This window comes from Coccidioides posadasii, chromosome 1 (genome assembly GCF_018416015.2).
Source record: "Coccidioides posadasii str. Silveira chromosome 1, complete sequence".
NCBI lineage: Eukaryota > Fungi > Ascomycota > Eurotiomycetes > Onygenales > Onygenaceae > Coccidioides > Coccidioides posadasii.
The window spans coordinates 4,748,959-4,770,270 of NC_089407.1; the positions used below are offsets into that span (position 1 = coordinate 4,748,959).

Consider the following 21,312-nt stretch of genomic DNA (forward strand, 5'->3'; position numbering starts at 1 on the left):
CGGACAGGCAGCAGGATTGATGGAATGTCGCGATGGAGGGGAGCTCGAGCAGCGCAAGCTCCAGACGACGCCGGCTGCGCTTTGCTTCGTCATCGGCCCGGGGAAAGGCACCCCACGCCGCGCTAGTCCCGTTGCGGCAGTCACATGGCGCCTCCCGCGTCTGCGATGTTCGAAGAGCGAAAAGTTAGCTGCCGGCTTGCACGTCCATGTTGCCACTCTCAATTGATCACTCCACGATGCGACTTTGAGGCGTGTGCTTTTGGACGGTGTGTGATTTTTATAGCTCCAATGAGATGCTCCACCATTACCAGAAAATACTGTGCCGACCGACGCGAGGCGGGGAACCAGCTCCCTCTGTACGTAGAGCTCTAGTCGCGTAACAGTCCAATGCCTGGCCGCCAAAATGTGATCTTCATTGATAGCTGTCGCTTACTCATTTAAAATTGTCATAGATCCGCTTCCGTATCCTTGTATGATGCCTCGATCTTCATCGCGACAAGCCCAAAAGTCGCCTTCCACTGGCCATAAAGTCAACCAGGTCATTCTTGGGAGCCTCCTCTTCAAAACCTGGTACGAGGCTCTGTATCCGGAGGAGCTTGTCGCCAAAGACACGGACACGTTATATGTCTGCGGTTGGTGCTTCCGGTACACGTGTGACAGGACCGCGTACGCTGCCCATCTCCCAGCCTGCCAGCTGCGATCTTCTCCTCCAGGCAGCCAGATTTATCACCATGACGGCTACTCGGTGTGGGAGGTAGACGGGGAGGACTACAAGCTCTTCGCGCAGAACCTATCCCTCTTCGCGAAGCTATTTCTGGACCAGAAATCGGTCTGCTTCGATGTCTCTGGGTTTCTCTTCTACCTGCTGGTGTACATTGACCCCGACAACCCGGACGCTCATCACATCTTAGGCTACTTCTCGAAGGAGAAAATGTCCTGGGATGCAAATAACCTCGCCTGCATACTCATATTTCCTCCGTACCAACACAATCAATTGGGGAAGTTTCTTATGGGGATCAGTTACAAACTCAGTACCTGGGAATGGGAAAGGGGTATCGGCTCCATTGGTGGCCCTGAGCGTCCGCTCAGTGAGATGGGAGAGCGGAGCTATATCAGATTCTGGGAGGAACGAATTGCGAGGTACTTCCTAAGAGACCTTCCGCGGGGGAACGGAAAGCCCGCAACACCGAAGCCGAAGAAGAGGAAAAAAGTTACTCAAGAACAAATAACCGTTGAGGAGCTTGGAAAAGCCACTGGAATGCTGGTTGAGGACGTCATAACCGCCATAAAATCAATGGGGGTTGCATCGGAGGAACAGCTGAAGCCGAGACGGAAGAGAGCTGCCTCCGAGAATGCCAACGAGGTCGAGGAGAGCGTGGCGGTCATCAAGAAATCCAAAGTTCTTGAATGGGCCAAAAATCGTGGTATTAGTTTAGAGGATCCGGTTAAAGACGAAGGTTTTACTGGGAAATGGGCGCTTAAAAGGGAACAAGAGCAATCTGAACCTGACAACGACTAGGGAGTCGTGTGGTTGCATCGGCAGGCGTTAGGGAGGGAAGGTGAATGATTTTTGATTCTGATGATACCCTGTATAAAAGAACGGTTGCTATCGTTAATCAATGACTTTTACCAAGCCGAGTGACCTGCGTTAGGCAGCACGCTGTAGCCTGCCCGGAGTGAAGCCCATCAAGCCTAAACCCGCAAAGGTTGGCTATTGTAGTTACTGATTGATCAGGTCCAAGGTAATAAACCGCTTTTGAATTATGCTGCATGTCTAGCCGGTCCACATGGATCTAATGTCCCGAACCAAAATTGACACCGTGCGCGAGAAAATCTAGTTATTTTCGCTTCAGTAGCCTACTCTAGCTGAATTACTCATCCATCCCTGCCGGACCGCCCTGTCTTCCCATCTGTCTGGCTTTGAGAAGCTCATCGCAAAGTAGTAGGTTTGACGCGATCCCAGCACTTGATGCCACACAATTGCGCAAAACTCTGTAAGAATCAAACACACCCTCTTGAACCGGGTCCATGGGCCCTCCCGTCGCTAGGTCAAGCCCTGCAACATTGCCCTCGGAAACCTCATCTTGCAAGGCCGCGAGTGCTTCTTGAATATCATGGCCGGAATTTGCGGCAAGCGTTTTCGGAATGATCAAAAGGGCATCAGCGAAAGCAGCCACACCCCATTTGGTTTTGCCTTTGAGAGTCTTTCTGAAAGATTCAGACGACAAATGAGCAGCACATGCAACCTGGAAAGCACCGGCACCCGGGACAACACATTTATCAACTATTGTGTTATACACGGATCGAAGGCCATCACGGACGGCGTCGGTCACTTGGGCAATTGTATGCTGATTTGGTCCTTTGATTAAGAGTGTGACAGATTTCGGATCTTTAACCTCCTCAACAAATGTATACTTCTCCTCCCCAAGTTGATGTTCGTATACAAGACCAGCCCAGCCGAGGACATCTGGTGTAAGGTCATCAACGCTATTTTGCGCGGTACCACCGCAAACCAATTGAAGTCGTTCCATATTCCGTCGCTTCGCTCGTCGTAGAGCAAAGATCCCGTTCTTGACAAGAACATCCAAACTCAGTGGATCGATACCTTTTTGGTTGATAACGACGAAACCTTTCTTAGGATCGTTTCCACACACTTGCTTCTTCAATTCCACAATCTTTTTCAACTTTGCATCCACGAATTTCCGCTCGCTCTCGACGAGCTTATCTCTCTGTTCTGCGCTTGAATAGTAGAATCCAGAGTTAATTTCTGATTTTTCATATTCGAGACTAACGTTGAGGGTTAGTATAAATGCGTTCTCCACTCGTTTCGGCATATCAGGATGTCTAGCTCCATGGTCCAACGCCAATCCGCGAATAAGTTGGGTATCTGATGCGGTGCGGTGTTGCATTTTCATAATTTCAATCATGTGTAAATCTGGTTTCTGAGGAGCACGATAGATAGCAAGGACAGCATCAACGATTGATGGAGTCAGATGTTCAGCCAAAGATTTATTGAGCTTCGTTGAGAGCGAGGTTCGGGCGACGGAAAGCAGGAGTTCTCTATCGATTTCTCGTTCAAGCTTAAAGGAGTCGAGAAACTATGGAAAATATCGCGTTAGAAGAAAATATTTTACCTACTCACAAATAACTCACCTTTAGCGTCTCATTCTTAGCAATTTCATATCCATCCGTTATTACACGCGGGTGGAGGCCCTCTGATATATGTCGATCTGCTTGCTTGAGGAGTTCTCCAACCAAGAGAACAACGGAAGTTGTACCATCGCCTGTGATATCGTCCTGCGCCGTAGCCGCTCTCGCGATCATAACCTTTATAAGCGGGAGGAGTCAGTTCTCGCTACGCTACAGGTGGCGTCATTCCTTAACCATACCGCAGTAGGATTTTGAATTTGCTATGACATAAAATCAGCAATTGAATCATAAGGATTTACAGCTTTCAGACATACCATTTCTCGTAGCAGTACGTTTCCATCCTTTGTAAGCTTGATCTATTTTGGCAAACTGTAAGTCCATGCCTCGCAAACTGATCGTATAAACCATACCCCGCCAGCTCCATCAACAAGCCTGTTCGAAAACAAGTTAGATTCGGCACAAGTAGGCTGGCAAAGGGAGAAAGCGAATACATTTTAATGGTCCCCGAGGGGCCTAGGTTTGATTTTAAGACATCTTGAAGACCCTCTCCGGCGCTGATATTGACCTTGAGAGCTTCACCTCGTCTCTGTGCGGGCAGTTAGTACAGGACCAGAGATGCATGGAAGGGTGGGGTACTGCTCACCCTGGATTCAGCCTTGGGATTGAGAAGCTGTGTGGCAGACATGGCAACTGCAATGAGTGCTAAACAACTGTGCTGTTATTGATTAACTACTAACTGAATTAATTGTCTATCAGAGGAGATGCTGGAGAATGCCCTGGCTTAGCTAAGAGGAGCTTGTGAGGTGCTTGGCATTGTGTGTGTGATGAAAAGGGAAAGGCGCAGCTTTTAGTCATACAGCTCTCTGCCTTTGAGATAAAGCGCTGATGCGCAGGCACATCACAGACGTTCACATATCCCATGCGATGGACTATCTGCGGTTGGCTGAGGCTAAGGGTATTTTCAAGAAGCTCATAAGTAATCATTATGAACCTTTAGCTAATTTATAGTGTTACAAAGGGTCAAACTATCCAACACTTGTATTCCTGTCCCAAGGACACATTTTAAGCGACCCCCTTCTTCTCCCTCTTTTAATCTACCTTTATATCCAAAACTACCAAGCATTACCAAGCTCTGAGGAAGGCCGATCCCAACTCTCCAATTCTTGCTTTGTCTCCCGTCCTACTTGATGAGGGAGGTGGAGGAACTCATCAATATGGACTATCCTTCACCATATCCCTTTTCAATAATTCGTCTCACCACTTATATATGGACTTCATATGTCGATACACAAGGTGGTGATTCTAACATGGTTTATAATGGAGTGTAGCATGGATACAAATACCCAACTCATTTGCTTAAGAATGTAATCGGCGAACCAGCTGGTTTATTAGCTCTTCAAGACGATTGCTTGCTTTGTGTCCACAGCCAGTGTTTGCTGACGCAAACATTTAATTTGACTGAACGTCCGGCGAGATTAGAAGCAAGATTCAGGCCCAAAGGATGATTATGGCCAGCAGCAGATTGTTTTCATGTGGCAAACTTGCACTCGTCGAAGTTGACCACATTCTAGCCCGTCCAATGATGTCAGCAGCCACAACCATCAGTGGTCAGCCAGGTTAGTACATCCAGGGCATTCTATAACCAGGCTCAATATTTATTTTTCTGATCAGGTTAGCTCTAGAGTGTACCTAATGAGCTCCCTCTTTCAACAGGCAACATGGCTGATCTAAGTGTGATCCTTTATTGAGAGCCCGGGTAGCAACTGTGTGGGCAGTGCTCTTGCTCTGACGGTGGGGGCTCATGGATAATATTGTGGTCTATAAATCTCCTTTAGGCTTTTTGACGCTTTGATGCATCCAGCTCATATATCCGGAATACATTCATCAGACGATGGTGTCTTTCTATCGATCCTTCTACAAGAGGCCCAGTCCTCCTATCTGATCTCGCCATTGATTCATAATCCCTAAGGCCGCTTGCCATTTATCGGATAATTGCAGTTCCCTTTCATCTTAGCGGAGCCGGATCGCATAATGATCAGATAATGTACCATACAAACAAGGGGTGGGTCAGGTGCGATGACACCACATCGTCTATTTGAAACTGGCAGTTCTACGGTAATCTGATGCCTTAGCAGTGGAAGGTAGCCTGGAACACTGTGGGCTGGTTTAATAGCTATCGATTCTACGTTATCGCGGATCATGCCATGGGCACTGGAGCATTGAAGCTTTTGTACAGGGTACTCTGTATGTATATAGATTGGAAAAATCTTGCTTCGGAGAACAGGGTAGACTATCGACAAGGGAGATGTCAACGATAGCTTTGAGCGGCTCATGAGTGAATAAAATTGACTATATCCAGATGAGATATGCCATCTCAGGGTGTACCGAGTAGAAAGGACCCGTTTCCAGCATAGAGAATCGCGTGCTTTGAGGACGAGCCGTGATGACGAGCGCGGAGACGCTAATCCCTTTATGGTTAGTAACCAGCTAAGTTGCGGTCTCCGGGTGTGGAAGCCACACTCCTGTGGCTGGAGCACTGAAGCAAAAAAAAGTTCTCGCTTTGCACACTTTCTCGCAGTATCGTTTTGCTCACGATACGGTCGGCTGTCATTTCAGCAAGCTCAAGGCCTCGAGCGCCCCCCGGATCACAATGGCCGACTTCCTGCTTTTTGAGGGCCCGATGGGCTACTCGCTTTTTAAAGTCGCCCACCAGGCCGACACTGTGGGCAACCGACTAAAAGAAGTACAAGACGGCATGCAGGACCTTGCGAAATTTGGGAAAATGGTTGATCTCGTCAGCTTTTTGCCCTTCCAGTAAGTCATTGTTGTCATTGATAGCGATATACTTCGTTGCTCACCGGCTTTCAGAAATAATAAGCAGGCACTCGGTGAAATCAACGACATTTCCGAAGGTGTCGCATCAGAAATGCTCGTCTCTTTCCTCGACTTAAACTTACCGAAGCCGAACAAGAAAAAGCATGTCGTCCTGGGGCTTTCCGACAAGGCTCTTGCGGGTAGCATCAAGGCTGCATTTCCCTTCGTCGAGTGCGAGACTGGAGATACTAGCGAAATTGTTCAAGATATGCTCCGGGGCATTCGAATGCATGCTGCGAAACTTTTGAAGCAACTCCGTGAAGGCGACTTAAACACAGCCCAACTTGGTCTTGGTCATGCATATTCTAGAGCGAAAGTCAAGTTTTCTGTCCAGCGTGATGACAACCATATCATCCAAGCTATTGCGATTCTCGACCAGTTGGACAAGGCCATCAACACATTCTCAATGAGAGTCCGGGAGTGGTATTCTTGGCACTTCCCTGAGCTCATCAAAATCGTTTCCGACAACCAGCGATATGCCCGTCTCGCCCTACTTATTCGAAACAAAAAAGAGCTTACGGAGGATAAACTACACGACATTGCGGCCATTGTTGAAGATGATGAAGGGATCGCGAGAAGTGTCATTGATGCAGCAAAGCATAGTATGGGACAGGATATCTCCGAGTCTGATATGGAGAACGTTATTTCCTTTGCAGAGAGAGTCGTCAGCCTTGCCACTTACCGCAAGACTCTTCATGGATATTTGGTGTCGAAAATGAGTGTGGTGGCTCCAAACTTGGCAGCTCTAATTGGTGAAGTTGTCGGTGCGCGCTTGATCTCCCACGCAGGAAGCTTGACCAATTTATCCAAGTATCCAGCATCAACCGTCCAAATCTTAGGCGCCGAAAAAGCTCTTTTTAGAGCTCTGAAGACAAAGGGAAATACTCCAAAATACGGTCTCCTCTACCACTCCTCGTTCATTGGACGTGCAGGTCCCAAAAATAAGGGGAGAATCTCTCGTTTCTTGGCAAATAAGTGCTCTATCGCTTCTAGAATAGATAATTTCTCTGACACTCCTTCAACGAAATTTGGAGATGTGCTACGGAAGCAGGTTGAAGAGCGCCTTGAATTCTATGCGTCTGGCGCTCCACCTACTAAGAATGAAGTCGCCATGGTAAGTCTAGATGTAAACGGCCCGGATACTTGGTTATATCTGACATAATTTTACAGAAGGATGCTATGGATTCGCTTTTGGCTGACCTTGAGGTGGATGATGAGGACAAGGATGTGGAAATGGAGGGTGCCGCAGACTTGACTGAGAAGAGCCAGAAGAAAAAGGAGAAAAAGGAGAAAAAGGAAAAGAAGGAGAAGAAGGAGAAGGAAGGTAAGAAGGAAAAGAAGGAAAAGAAGGAAAAGAAGGAAAAAAAATTGAAATCAGAGGAGGCTGATGCCGACACGCCGAAGAAGAAGAGGAAGAGAGACAGCGAGGTTGGCGTTACGAAAAAGAAACAGAAGTCTTAAATAATCTGTTTGAGGGATCTGACGGCGTTTTATGTATTTTGAATGTTTGAATATGGGACTGGAAGGGTTCTGGCTGCGTGTTTCTTTCAATATTTTAGTCTTGTCTACTAGAGAAATTTCACTTCCTATCGAAGCTCCTCTCCGATCCACACCCTTCACTTCCCAGCGGTGATGGTTGCCTTATTGAAACCACTAAATCGTAGGGATTTCCAACACACGGTTGATCGCTTCGGTCAAGGCAGGCCTGGTGCGAGTAGTAAATATGGCAATGTCCTCTGCACATCAAGCCTCACTTCAGTATTCCCTCAATATCAACCGCAGCAAACATTCTCTTCCACTTCAGTTGTGCTAGCAGGCTGATGAATTGTCGGGCTTTCAGACTCACATGACTCTAGCTCCGACTTGATTGAAACAGCAAGGTCTCCAGCTCCGGGTCATACACTCTAATTCAACGACAACCACAGCATAGCCGCTCGAAGAGCCTAGGATTTGCCTTACAGGCTCGCACAGTCGTACGGGAGATAAAGTGATGGATAGAAAGCTAGCAGATCTGCGCAAGTCTCCGAAGCGAAAACGGGATGATGTCAACTACTACTACGAAGGGAGTACATCTTCTGCATGCCCCAGCCCCTCTCGCTCTGCTGCGAGCGTAGCGGAAGTTTGTTCGCCAGACGAGATCAGCGTCGGAACAAGTAGTCCTCAGATTACTGTGACCGGCCAGTTACAAGGCCTTGATATCCATGGCAATGCGACAAACACTGACTATCTCGCTCACGGCGATCCTCAGGCACAGCATGACCACACCCATCAGGAACAGCAAAGAACTCCGAGGCGGAAATCACAACTCGGCACACAAGCTGCACTCACAACTACCCCGACAAGGAGTACCAAGAAGAAGCAATCAAGGACGGCGACCGGCACAATCGAGCCTTCAAATTCTCCTTGCACACCACCAAAGACAAAATCTCAACGAAAATCCCCCCCTCTTACTACGCAGCCAGAGGAAAACCCGCTTACATGGCACGATTCAGAAATAACAGGGTATGATCCCACAGACCCAAACGACGATGGATACGGTATGAATGGGATAGGGTTCAAGCCTACTGCCGCTGTTGCCTGGGACAGAGTGCAGCGGAGAAAGAGGCAAATCGCTGAATGGAAATCTCGAGAGGCACGCGAAGACCGCAACAAGCGACGAGAGAGGCGGGATGGTATTGCTCCAAACGAAGAGGAGAAGGCAGACGATAGGAATCGTAAAAGGGTCAAATTTGAAACTTGATGTGACCTCGGCAAACGGCACGGCGGTTTATATTATTATACACTGGAGCTGAGTATTCACACTTCGAATTATCTTCCTCTACGCAAACAGAATGATATCGAACGCCCGTGTTTCCGTTCCAGAATGCGAACTCCATAACTCCACCCCAGCCGGGAAATGCTACCAAAACTTATAACTGGAAAGGTTGGTCCAACTTTTTCGTTTCCGTTCCTCTTCGGCCAAACGAGCTTCTTCCTCCTGTTTCCTCTGAGCCTCCGCTTGTTCTTTCTGCTTTTTTATTTTTAGTTCCCTCATTAATTGTACAGCTTCCTTCATTCCGTCCATTTCTTTGACCCGTTTCCGCTGGCAGTATTGGTGTGTCAAGATCGAGGCCACCGCGAAGGAACCGACAGCCCAGTTGCTCGCAGCCCATAACGACCTAAGGCCTACGAAGAATCAGCAAGCCGCCCTAGATAGAGAGATTGGGCATTACAACAAACTCATAACGTACCTCCGAGTACAACTCTTAGACTACCAATTCCGAATCCCGTACCGATGCCGACGAGAAGGGAATCGCGCGCGCAGGGTGCTTTGTAGAAGGATGTGAAGTCGTTTGTAGATAAAGATTTAACTGCATCCATGACAGTCACTTCTTTTGGTTTTCCTCCTGCGGAATTGTATGTCCCTCCGGGCATCAGATTGACCGGTTCTTCGGGATTCCCAAAGGCGTCCCATAGCTTTCCGACCTGTGACTTGGGAAATTCGTGCTTGGGCCTTTTCGGTCCCGTTTCTGACGGAGGTTGTGAGGAACCGTCCGGAGCCGGTTGGCTGGTATCTCGAAAGTCTTCCGCCATTGCTGTGATAGTTGCAGATTTATTATTCAAAATCTCACAATTCCACCAAGCGATATCCATTTCGAAGGCATTCGACGGAAACTGGTTAATCCGGCCCCTCCACGCAGGAGGATTGTTTATCCGAGACCTTAGTAATTAATCCGCGTCCGGGCCAATTAAAACGCGTAAACCCACCGCGAACGCGAAACGCGTTGTCGTGCACCTGAGCCCGCCCGTCTTCTCTGCCGCAGCGATCAGAGCCTGAAGCTGCATTGCCAGCCCTTGCAACTTGGAGCCGTGAGGCAATCGCACACATATCGCGCTCCAATGGATTGTTCTTAACCTATTTCAATCCAGATTGTTTTAGTGGAGTTTGCATTAGCGGTCGACATGTCGCGCCGACCCAGTAAATATGGGTCGAAATTCAGGTCTGCTGCGGCTTCATTCAGGCCGAAGCGCGCCAAAACGGTTGAATTCTCGGCCCTTCGAATCAGCGAGGCGACCTCCCAGGATGAGAAATTTCAGGCGCTACGGCTGGCCAACAGCATCGATGAGTCAATGGGATTTCCGCGCTTCGAATCGGGAAAGAAGAGAATTGGGTGGCTCTGCAATATGCATAGTACCACGATTGAGGATCCAAAGGTGCCTGGTGGGAGAGCAGGTGTAGAGTTTTACTTTTTGGAAGACGACGGCGGCAGTTTCAAGGCCACGGTTGAATATGACCCCTATTTCCTTATCGCGGCGAAACGGGGCTATGAAATGGAGGTGGAGGAGTGGTGCCGAAGGAAGTTCGAAGGTTTGGTGAAGAGTACGAAGCAGCTTGAAAAGGAGGATTTACAAATGCCGAATCACCTGCTTGGAAATAAGAGAAAGTTCTTGCAGCTGAGCTTTGCAAACGTCAATGATCTTCTTGCCGTCCGAAAAGTTATCCTCCCAATCGCAGAGAAAAATAAGAAGAATGTGAATGCCATGGATACTTATGCAGAAATTGCTAGTGCAAGTGCTGGCTTTGACATGTTCGATGACGAAATGGCCGACAAGACGAAAAATGCATATCTCGAAGCAAGCGAATTTATTGTGGATATTCGAGAATACGATGTTCCATACCATGTACGCGTATCGATTGATAAGGGTGTGTACAAGTCGCAGCAACTTTGCGGAATTTAGGGGTCTAACAATGCCTAGATATTCGAATTGGGAAATGGTACACTGTAGATGCCACTCACGGAGCTGTCTCCTTGACTTGCATCGAGGAAAGATTACAGCGAGCGGATCCCGTTGTCCTTGCTTTTGATATTGAGACCACGAAACTTCCACTAAAATTCCCTGACCCTGTCATTGACCAAATAATGATGATATCTTATATGATCGATGGTCAAGGATACCTGATTACCAATAGAGAGATTGTCTCTGAAGATATCAGTAATTTCGAATATACCCCAAAACCAGAATACCAGGGCCCCTTTACGATATTTAATGAGCCGAGCGAGAAAAGTACCATTGAGCGTTTCTTTCAACATGTGAAAGAAGCAAAACCAACAGTGATTGCGACTTACAACGGTGATTATTTCGATTGGTCTTTTGTTGAAGCCCGAGCAAGTGTTCAGGGGATCGACATGTATAGGGAAATTGGATTCCGAAAGAACAGCGAAGATATTTATCAGAGTGACTACTGTGTCCACATGGACTGCTTTGCCTGGGTGAACCGAGACAGTTACTTGCCGCAGGGAAGTAGAGGCTTAAAGGCCGTTACTGTGGCGAAACTTGGTTATGACCCCGATGAACTCGATCCAGAAGTTATGACGAGATATGCGAGTGAGCGGCCCCAGACTCTGGCTGAATACTCAGTCTCAGATGCCGTGGCGACCTACTACCTGTACATGAAGTACATTCATCCTTTTATCTTTTCTCTATGCACGATCATACCTCTCAACCCCGACGATGTTTTGCGTAAGGGTACTGGTACCCTTTGCGAAATGCTTCTCATGGTTCAAGCCTATAAAAACAATATCATATTGCCCAACAAACATAAGGATCCAATAGAAGCATTCTGGGATGGTCATCTTCTAGATTCGGAAACGTATGTGGGTGGACACGTCGAAAGCATCGAAGCAGGAGTCTTTCGCAGCGATATTCCGGTCAACTTTTCGATAGATACGACTGCCATTGACGAATTGCTTCGTGATCTTGATGCCGCCCTAACCTTCAGCATTACGGTGGAAGAAAAGAAATCTCTAGACGACATAACGAATTATGACGACGTAAAAGCGCAAATATCTGACAGACTTATGAACCTGAAAAATACTCCTAATAGATACGAAAGACCGTCTATTTACCATTTAGACGTTGCATCGATGTATCCTAATATTATGACCACTAATCGATTACAGCCAGACTCGATGATCAAAGAATCTGATTGTGCAGTTTGCGACTTCAATCGACCTGGGAAAACCTGCGACAGGCGCCTTCCATGGGCGTGGAGAGGCGAATTTCTTCCAGCCAAACGAGACGAGTACAATATGATTCGGCGAGCTGTTGCCAATGAGAAGTTCCCTGGAAAGACGCGGGACAGTCCTCTGCGGAGCTTTGATGACCTTAGCGAGTCCGACCAGGCAAAACTTGTCAAGTCTCGACTCCAAGAATACTGCAAGAAAATTTACCATAAGATCCATGACAGCAAAACAATCGAACGTGAGGCAATTATTTGTCAGAGGGAGAATCCATTCTACGTTGACACCGTCCGCAATTTCCGTGACCGCCGTTACGATTTCAAGGGACAACAGAAAGTGTGGAAAGGCAAAGTCGATATTTTAAAAGGATCAGGTGCGACTGCGCCTGAAATTGAGGAGGCCAAGAAGATGGTTGTCCTCTTCGATTCGCTTCAGCTTGCCCACAAAGTTATCTTGAATAGTTTCTACGGATATGTTATGCGAAAAGGATCACGCTGGTATTCCATGGAAATGGCGGGTGTAACCTGTCTTACTGGTGCTCATATCATTCAGATGGCCAGGGAACTCGTGGAGAGAATTGGGCGTCCCCTAGAATTAGATACCGATGGTATATGGTGTATGCTTCCGGCTACATTTCCTGAGAATTTCGCATTTACTCTGAAAAACGGCAAGAAAATCGCGATTTCATATCCTTGCGTCATGCTCAACCATCTCGTCCATGGACGCTTCACAAACCATCAATACCAGACTCTCGTCGATCCTACTACTTTCCGCTATGAGACACACAGCGATAACTCCATCTTCTTTGAGGTTGACGGTCCATACAAGGCCATGATCTTGCCGACTTCCAAAGAAGAAGACAAAAATCTCAAGAAGAGATACGCTGTTTTCAACCACGATGGTTCGCTAGCGGAACTTAAGGGCTTCGAAGTCAAACGAAGGGGAGAGTTGAAACTGATCAAGATTTTCCAAACTCAGATATTCAAATTTTTCCTCGAAGGAACCACGCTGCACGAGACTTATTCTGCAGTGGCTGAAGTTGCGAACCGATGGCTTGACGTCCTTCATCTGCATGGATCTACATTAGCGGACGAAGAGTTGATTGATTTAATTTGTGAAAATCGAAGCATGACCAAGACTCTTGAAGAATACGGTAGGCAGAAATCAACATCAATCACTACAGCCAGGAGATTGGCAGAATTTCTGGGAGATCAGATGGTTAAGGACAAAGGTCTAAATTGCAAGTATATTATATCTGCGGCTCCAAAGGGCTCCTCAATTACCGAACGAGCCGTTCCCGTTGCGATTTTCTCCGCAGAGCCGAATGTAAAACGGTTCTTCTTGCGCAAATGGTTGAAAGAAGACCCTGGCGACATGGATCCGCGCAGCATAATCGATTGGGAATATTATCTGGAGCGATTAGGTTCCGTGATTCAAAAATTGATCACAATCCCAGCGGCCCTGCAGAAAGTCCGCAATCCTGTCCCAAGAGTTCCCCACCCAGACTGGCTCCAAAGACGGATAGATATCAAGGATGATAAATTCAAACAGAAGAAGATGACCGACCTGTTTGATAAGACTCCCCTTTCTAGTGTGTCGACGAATATAATGGATCATCGCCTTCCAACCGCTGGAGATATCGAAGATGCTATGTCCACTCAGAAGCTCAAGACACAAATAAGCACGCAGATGTCGCAAAAGAGGAAAGCACCAGAATCTTCACAGTCCACAGACCCTTTTGCAAGTTTGCCAGCCAAGATGCCATCGATGAACGAAGACTATGAAGGCTGGCTGAAGTATCAGAAACAAAAGTGGAAGATCCAAAAGCATGCTCGTCTTCGACGACGGAAGTTATTCGGTGAACGTACAAACGTTGCTACCGACGCCCTCAGCAACTTTTTCAGAAACCAGGCTGAGCTGACATATGTTAGCACGTGGCAGATTCTGCAGTTCAGAGAGACAGATATTCCGGGAGAAATACGGGCGTTCGTGCTCATTGATAGGAAGGTCCACGCCATTACCGTTAAAGTACCACGGCAGCTTTTTATCAACTTTAGGGATGATCAACTCCCCGATGTCGACATAGAAGGATGCACAGTCCAGAAGGTCAACCATGCTCTACCGAACGGCCATCCTTCAGTGCATTTATTCCAATTGACAATGCCCGAGTTTACGTATGTGAAAGATGTAGCAACAATTTCTGCACTTTTAGACCATCCTAGCGTCGAAGGTGTCTATGAGTCCAAGGTTCCCCTGGATATCCGGACTGTTCTTAAGCTTGGTACGCTATGTACTTTCGATGAGAGCCAGCGTGGAGTGTTGGGAAAGGGGTTGGAACATGGTTTTGAGTTGTCCACCTTGCTAAAAGCCGCTCCCACCCAAACATACCTTGCTGACTCCCAGTTCGAATTCGTGTTCGTTTATCATATTGTATCAGGGGACCGCCAGATATTCTCTGTCTTCTCAACACGAAGGGACGAAGCCCATATCGTCATATTCTCAAAACAACGAGATGGACAAGGTTTTCCGAATGTTGACAAAATATATGCTAACTCTTTACGTCGTCGGATCGAAGAAGGCAACAATGAAAACTGGCAGCAGGTTTTCGAATACCAGCATGCATTGCATTTTAGGACAATGCAAGTGACGGCCAAACGCAAGGCACACCTTGAGGTCGGCGATCTTCTTAGAAAATTTCGAAATGAGAGCTCGTACCCCACTCTGATCGTCCTTCAGTCGCCTCATAAACAACAGTTACTCCACGAGGTCTCTGCTTTTAAGGATTTTCCAGTTCTGTCTTTGAGATCCGATCCATCAGATAATGAGTTGCCCCGACTGGGCTGGCAGCCGTTTGTCGCAAAACAAATCGTCATGCACTACTTAGCCTTGGATTCGTGGATCAGCCATCTGATTGAATTCGCGAGATATGGAGACATTCCGCTTTGCAATCTCGAACGGGATGACCCGAAATTTTTGATTGATATTGCGTACGCCAGACGGTTAGAGCAAAATAACGTTGTCTTGTGGTGGTCACCCAATCCGCTCCCTGACCATGCTGGTTACGAGAAAGATAACATCAATAGCCTCATACAAAAGGTAGACATGCCGACGATCAACAATCCCGGCGCATATTCGTCCGTATGCATTGATCTCGACGTTCGAAACCTCGCCATAAATACAATCCTTACTTCATCGCTTATCAATGACCTTGAAGGAAGCGAATCGGTTCTGCTTAACCCTTCAGCCCCAACTGGCCAGGAAGTATCGGACGGCACCGGGGTGCTCTACTCGGACACAGCATTCTCCTCGGCCGGTATTGTTGTTCTCCGAGACATGGTGAAAGCTTGGTGGGCAGAAGCCTGTCAGGGCAAGGTCATGGCAGATGTCATGGTGCAGCACCTGATCCGATGGGTTGAGAGTCCAGATTGTAACCTTTACGATCGTGCGTTACATCAATATGTGCAGATGATGTCCAAAAAAGCATTACAACAGCTCATGGGTGATTTCCGGCGGGTTGGCTCGAGCGTGATTTTCGCGAGCCCAAATCGCCTATTACTGCAAACTACGAAGACGGAGGTCGGGAATGCATATGCATACAGCCAATATATTCTCAAATCTATTAAATCAAAGCCACTATTCAATTTCTTGGATCTTGAGATAAAAGAGTATTGGGAGTATTTACTATGGTACGACGAATTCAACTATGGCGGGAAAGCATGCCACGAAGTCGTCGAATCAAACAGCCAGGAACTCGAGACGATTATGCATTGGCAGATGGGTGGATTTCTTCCAAGTCCTTTGCAGCCAGTGTTCAATGACTGGGTCGTGGAATATATTGAAATTATGCATGGCTTGAAAAAGTCTAACAAGTCCTTGGATTCAGATGAATCAAGGCCAACGCAGATTCAGTTCAAGTCAATGACGGAGACTGAGGGTATCGACGTCACTAATGTCCTCTCTGAATCTTACTCCAAAGCTCTTAAGCGGCAGATCGTCGGGCTAATCCGACGACAACGTGATGAGATGCTTCATCCTGAACTGGTATCGGATTACGACTTCCCCACCCTCCCTGGGGCATTCTGGCACGATACCAAGCGCGAAAGGAACCCGACTTTAGAACTAGTCAAGTATCTCACGCACGTTCTTAGCTTGTCAAAGCATACGTCTCTGGAAGTTCGAATTCTCCGACGCGAGCTCTTAGCACTGTTCGATATCAAAGAGTTCAGCGACGCAGGCAAATTCGAGAACCCAAGCGCCAGCCTCAAACTCCCGCAGCTGATATGTAACCACTGCACAATGTCCAGGGACCTAGACCTCTGCCGTGATGGGGATCTCCTCCCCGAAGAAGGTGGTTCTGCTGCAAGTAAAGCATGGTGCTGTCTCTACTGCGGCACCGAGTACGATCGCCTCGCTCTCGAAGAGAGAATGATAGGCGAAGTACAAGGTATTGTTGTGGAATGGCAGACACAGGATCTGAAGTGCGAGAAGTGCGGTGGCCTGATGGTCAACCCGCTTATGGAGCATTGCTCTTGTGGCGGTCGCTGGACGACGATGCTTGATAGAAGGGCGGCAGAGAGGAAAGTGAGGATATTTAAAAGCGTGGCTGAGTTTTATGGATTGAAGATGCTTACGATTGTTACGAATGGTGTCCTGGATGGGCTTTGAAGGCGTTTAGTCTGTGTTTCTCCGGTGTTTGTTCCCCATCTGAGGGGTACTTTTGGCAAGGTATTCATATATGCTGGCGTTGATGTTTCATGGAAATCCAATGGTTACTGCCTGTGGTTTCGAATTCTTTTTTTTTTCTTTTAAACTCCGGAATGCTGTTAATGACGTGTACATAAATATGCGTACAGATTCCCTATATAGATTTATTTGCGCTTTCTTGAATGCGGTGGTCGGTTCCGTGGTTCCCGGTCCGCCCGCACCGGTGGACAGTGATGGGTCTAGAATAGAGTCGAGCTTGTGGGGATGGCGGTCGATGAACATCAAACTCGACGGAGATAACAACGGTTTCAGGTCTCTGCAGCCTTGGGGCTTGGGGCTTTTTCAGCAGATCCCAGGACAGGGATTTTGATTCCATCGTATTCACCGTTCACTGATAGCAAATTTCTCCAGGAAGTCGACTAGCTGGATGCACCCCATCATCCTTGCCCCGCCATACTGTTCAACCCTCTACTCTGTGATGAACACACAATCCCGTTAATTGTTCCATTGGACTGAAAACTGAAACTAGATTTCTTGTTCTCTGCAATCCCTCTTAAGTTTTTGTTTGTCACACCCCGCGTTGTCTTCTCGGTCAATAGCAGTAAAAGAGGAGACACGAATTTCCTACAAAACCCTATGGCATTGCAACCTCAAAACGGCCAACGGCCACAAGTCCAACCATGTCGATATAAAACAGGGAAGACGCTAGGAGCTGGCTCCTATTCGGTCGTGAAGGAATGCGTGCATATTGATACTGGTCGATATTATGCTGCGAAGGTCATCAACAAGCGATTGATGGCTGGAAGGGAGCACATGGTATGGTCTCAGCAGCGCGCGTGAGCCTGAGAAGGAGGAGACGGTTGAGCTGATACTATCTCCTTAGGTTCGAAATGAAATCGCTGTGCTGAAAAAGGTGTCGATGGGTCATCGAAATATCTTGACTTTGGTGGATTACTTTGAAACCATGAATAACTGTACGGTCCTGGTCCCGCCGCTTTTGCCTGTTCTGTACGAGATCAATCGCTTATGATTCTCCAGTATACCTCGTCACCGACCTCGCGCTTGGAGGAGAGCTGTTCGACCGAATTTGCCGTAAGGGTAGCTACTATGAATCCGATGCTGCGGATCTCATTCGTGCCACTCTCTCCGCGGTAGCATACCTCCATGATCATGGAATCGTACATCGGGACTTGAAGCCCGAGAACCTTTTGTTTCGCACGCCGGAGGACAATGCCGACCTCCTAATCGCAGATTTTGGACTGTCGAGAATAATGGACGAAGAACAGTTTCATGTCCTGACTACCACTTGTGGTACACCAGGCTACATGGCGCCAGAGATCTTCAAGAAGACTGGTCATGGGAAGCCTGTGTAAGGATATCCTCTTCTTTCCGCTCTAAATAACTTAGACTGTCCCCATATATGGACGAGATACTATTAAGCTAGCAAACTCGCTAACAAATACCCACTTTGAAAAAGCGACATCTGGGCCATCGGCGTCATAACCTACTTCCTCCTCTGCGGCTACACCCCCTTCGATCGGGATTCCAACCTTGAAGAGATGCAAGCCATCCTTGAGGCGGACTACTCCTTTACCCCAGTCGCATACTGGCGCAACGTCTCCCAAAGCGCCCGCGAGTTCATCAAACGCTGCCTCACCATCGACCCTCACGCCCGCATTACCGCTCACGAAGCTCTTCAACACCCATGGATCAGTCCACCCGCCGATCCTCTCAATCCCAACGTTCCCGTGCGCATGGGCTCGGGAGAAGACCTTCTCCCGGTGGTCAAGAAGAACTTCAACGCTCGCCGAACACTTCACAAGGCCATCGATACGGTTCGCGCGATCAACAAACTGCGTGAAGGTGGTGGATTGATGATGGAAGGGGCAATGAGTGTGGATCCAAAGCCGGAACGGGTCATTGGTGACAGAGTGTTGCAAGAAGATGATGACGATAGGATGGAGATTGATAGTCGGGGTAATGCTAGAGGTCAGACAGAGGAGCAAATTAGGGAGCAGGAAAGGAAAGTGAAGGAAGTTGTGACGGGCTTGTGGAGTCAGACTGCGGCTAGGAGAAGATGAGAAGGGCTGGTAGGTTTTTTGGTTTCTTTTGCTTGGTTTCATGGCGATGCTTTAAGGCGGATTGTAGCGATGAGGGTGAGACTCTCTACAATCCCTGCCCAGTTTATACTGGAGTTTGAGTTTTCAAATCGAAAGTTCATCGTTGAAGCTTGTCCCCGGGTGTATATCCATAATGGTGTTTATAGCATGTAGCCGAAGTTAGTAAATATCGATGGCTGCAAGCCTGATGGTTGGTGTCCCTTAAGGGCTTCTTTCTCTTCGCGTTTTCCCTTAAGTTATTCTCTACACAGCAATTCTCTTCAAATATAATGAACGCAACCGATCTAATAATTATAACCCCAAGTTACTCCGGGCATTATTGGATGTATCTATGAACTTGTCAAGGTGAAAATCTTCATAAAAAAAAGGGTGACGAGATTTCTGAAGGAAAATATATTGGGGAACCACGACGCAAGATGTTCAAAAGCCTGTTCCTAGAAGCTTTAGGCGGTCCGGGGATGATGCCACCCATTTTCTCCACTCTTGCCACTGTGCATGGGTAGCACTGGCTTTGAGACCCTGATACCGGACAGTCTTGAAGTCTGAAACTTCCTCCCACGGCTTCTTTGTATTATGTTCACTATTGGCGTTGCTTCTCAAGAACCTGCGGGCAACGCTTGAATATACGGGGACAACATCCCAGCCTGCCTTTCGCATCAGACTCTCCACGGTGTCTTCTTTCGTCCAGCCTTGTTCCACAGGGACGTCCGGGAGGTATGTAGCTCCATATCGTCTTCCGCGATGAGTAAATGAGATACGGATGCCGTGAGTACCTAAAACCCAGTCCATTGCATGTGAACAGGTTTCGAACGATGAGAGGAGAGTAAGGGAGCAAGAGAGGGAAGGCATTAGTGAGGCCGGTACTGGCGAAAAACGTGTGTCTCCGAACGCCCTTGTAAGAAGATCAGTCTTCCGCTAATAATAGATGTTAGAGTCGAGAAATCAGAACTAAGAGAAACATACGATGAAAGTGCGTATGACTTTAACCCGGAGGGGAGGTCCTGAGGTTCAAAAGTGCCAATACAGCCGCGAAGATGTTTGTGACCGTCCCGGCCGATGACATTCCAGGTCACAAATAAAGGATAATTAATGTCAGAGGTGCGCGCTACTGCGCTATAGCTCTGATTGCTGAGAGAGATTGGAGTGGATTTACTACTCTGAGAAGTCAAGGATGTGGTGGCCGTGAGGGTTGAGAGAGAGGAAGTAGTGGATAAAACTGAAGGGGTTGATGACTGGGAAGACCCAGGAGATGGCAGACCCTGAAGACGAGAAATGCTCGGGAGTTTAACAGGATTAGATCGATCTGCAGTCGCTTGCTGATCAACGGCCTCGTCGCCTTTTGTATCCGGGTCATTCTCATCTCCCTGGTCTCTAGCCTTATCTGGAAGCCCTTCCCACTCCTCGCTCTCGATTTCTCCAGCATCAGTTCGCGAGGCGGAGTTTAGAGGAAGTTCTTTGAACGCTTCATATTCTTCCCACAAGTCTTCGACCAAGGAAAGACTTGGGGCTTCCGTGCCTTCAAACGAGGCAGAGAGACATTCAAAGCAGTAGAAGCAGTGGGCTGGAGAAGCCATAAACCTGGTGATAAACAGAACTAGGGCTTTACAGCTCACTAGCCTGTAGAAGAACGATCTTCTTGGGTAACGGAAGCAGGATATCAGTATCTCAAAGCGGGGGAGGGCCAGGAACACTTGCACGACGGAACCAGCTGAAGGCACCGTTTTGGTATATTGAGGTAGGGTTGTGCAAGAATCAAAGTGGCTCGAGAATGCGCAGGAAAAGGAGAAGTTTTCTGGCCCTCCCGATGAAGCCGGAGATGATATCCTCTGTGCCCTTGCTTGTTGGAAGCGGGAGGATGAAGCTGGTGCGGTTTGCGCGGGGACGTCGGGCGGGCCTCGCTTATGTAATTTTATGTGTTAGTAATCAATCAATCAATCAATCAATCAATCAACTAGTTGACTAGTTAGTTAACTACACTACGGAATGTTAGTTAACTTGTTAATAGGCCGCCTGGACAAAAAGGCCATTCACCCAGGGGAGCGTTCAATTTCCCAAACGGTTAGGTAACTACAAAGTACCTCTACAGATAGATTTAATGGAACGAAATAGTTACCACACTGGTGGTCAGCACATCTTCCACCAATACTCTTCCGAGTGCCGTGTTTATTCGCGCTCCACGAACACCCTGCGGGCTTGACATGCAAGAGGCCGCCTTGGCTCCTAAAGCAAATCATAGTGACCTTCAATTCTTCTCCAATCCATGTTGAGCTTCACTTTCCACGTGTCTGCAATCCCAATGTTTTGTGTTTCTACCAATGGAACCCCAGATTTGGTCCTTTCAAGACCTTGCAAGCCTGCCTCAAGTCACCAGGGGGATTTCTGGCATCGTTTTCGAGTATAAATCCAAAGAGGTTGTCAAATGGCCATATCAAACATAACCATGAAGTCAAAAGGCATATATA

The 21,312-nt window shown here is 47.7% G+C and overlaps 8 protein-coding genes across 8 annotated transcripts; 5 read left to right on the forward strand and 3 right to left on the reverse strand.

The window, feature by feature from the left end:
* Positions 1–233: 233 nt before the first annotated feature.
* D8B26_001325 (uncharacterized protein) lies at positions 234–1,639 on the forward strand. Its single transcript, XM_003065341.2, has 2 exons — positions 234–356; positions 453–1,639. The coding sequence occupies exon 2, from the start codon at positions 473–475 to the stop codon at positions 1,517–1,519; it is 1,047 nt and encodes a 348-aa protein (XP_003065387.1). The 5' UTR covers positions 234–356; positions 453–472; the 3' UTR covers positions 1,520–1,639.
* A 96-nt stretch (positions 1,640–1,735) lies between these two features.
* Positions 1,736–3,868, reverse strand: CCT6 (T-complex protein 1 subunit zeta). The gene is made up of 7 exons (XM_003065342.2): positions 3,794–3,868; positions 3,642–3,736; positions 3,561–3,582; positions 3,465–3,506; positions 3,390–3,410; positions 3,154–3,327; positions 1,736–3,098 (listed from the first exon to the last, which is right to left on the reverse strand). The coding sequence occupies exons 1-7, from the start codon at positions 3,833–3,835 to the stop codon at positions 1,872–1,874; spliced, it is 1,623 nt and encodes a 540-aa protein (XP_003065388.1). The 5' UTR covers positions 3,836–3,868; the 3' UTR covers positions 1,736–1,871.
* A 1,867-nt stretch (positions 3,869–5,735) lies between these two features.
* Positions 5,736–7,637, forward strand: NOP56 (snoRNP complex protein nop56). The gene is made up of 3 exons (XM_003065343.2): positions 5,736–5,964; positions 6,019–7,138; positions 7,195–7,637. The coding sequence occupies exons 1-3, from the start codon at positions 5,801–5,803 to the stop codon at positions 7,483–7,485; spliced, it is 1,575 nt and encodes a 524-aa protein (XP_003065389.2). The 5' UTR covers positions 5,736–5,800; the 3' UTR covers positions 7,486–7,637.
* A 260-nt stretch (positions 7,638–7,897) lies between these two features.
* D8B26_001328 (uncharacterized protein) lies at positions 7,898–9,129 on the forward strand. Its single transcript, XM_003065344.2, has 2 exons — positions 7,898–8,947; positions 9,070–9,129. Exon 1 carries the CDS (start codon positions 8,015–8,017, stop codon positions 8,762–8,764), a length of 750 nt encoding a protein of 249 aa, XP_003065390.2. The 5' UTR covers positions 7,898–8,014; the 3' UTR covers positions 8,765–8,947; positions 9,070–9,129.
* D8B26_001329 (uncharacterized protein) lies at positions 8,775–9,657 on the reverse strand (the record flags this gene model as incomplete). The annotated part of the gene is made up of 2 exons (XM_003065345.2): positions 8,775–9,189; positions 9,255–9,657. 2 exons carry the CDS (start codon positions 9,655–9,657, stop codon positions 8,924–8,926), a joined length of 669 nt encoding a protein of 222 aa, XP_003065391.2. The 3' UTR covers positions 8,775–8,923.
* Positions 9,658–9,862: 205 nt separating this feature from the next.
* POL2 (DNA polymerase epsilon catalytic subunit) lies at positions 9,863–16,816 on the forward strand. The gene is made up of 2 exons (XM_003065346.2): positions 9,863–10,708; positions 10,762–16,816. The coding sequence occupies exons 1-2, from the start codon at positions 9,967–9,969 to the stop codon at positions 16,689–16,691; spliced, it is 6,672 nt and encodes a 2,223-aa protein (XP_003065392.2). The 5' UTR covers positions 9,863–9,966; the 3' UTR covers positions 16,692–16,816.
* Positions 16,817–17,023: 207 nt separating this feature from the next.
* D8B26_001331 (uncharacterized protein) lies at positions 17,024–18,961 on the forward strand. Its single transcript, XM_003065347.2, has 4 exons — positions 17,024–17,546; positions 17,614–17,704; positions 17,769–18,099; positions 18,208–18,961. The coding sequence occupies exons 1-4, from the start codon at positions 17,367–17,369 to the stop codon at positions 18,809–18,811; spliced, it is 1,206 nt and encodes a 401-aa protein (XP_003065393.2). The 5' UTR covers positions 17,024–17,366; the 3' UTR covers positions 18,812–18,961.
* Positions 18,962–19,147: 186 nt separating this feature from the next.
* On the reverse strand, positions 19,148–20,687 carry D8B26_001332 (uncharacterized protein). The gene is made up of 2 exons (XM_003065348.2): positions 19,814–20,687; positions 19,148–19,742 (listed from the first exon to the last, which is right to left on the reverse strand). Exons 1-2 carry the CDS (start codon positions 20,422–20,424, stop codon positions 19,271–19,273), a joined length of 1,083 nt encoding a protein of 360 aa, XP_003065394.1. The 5' UTR covers positions 20,425–20,687; the 3' UTR covers positions 19,148–19,270.
* Positions 20,688–21,312: the final 625 nt, after the last annotated feature.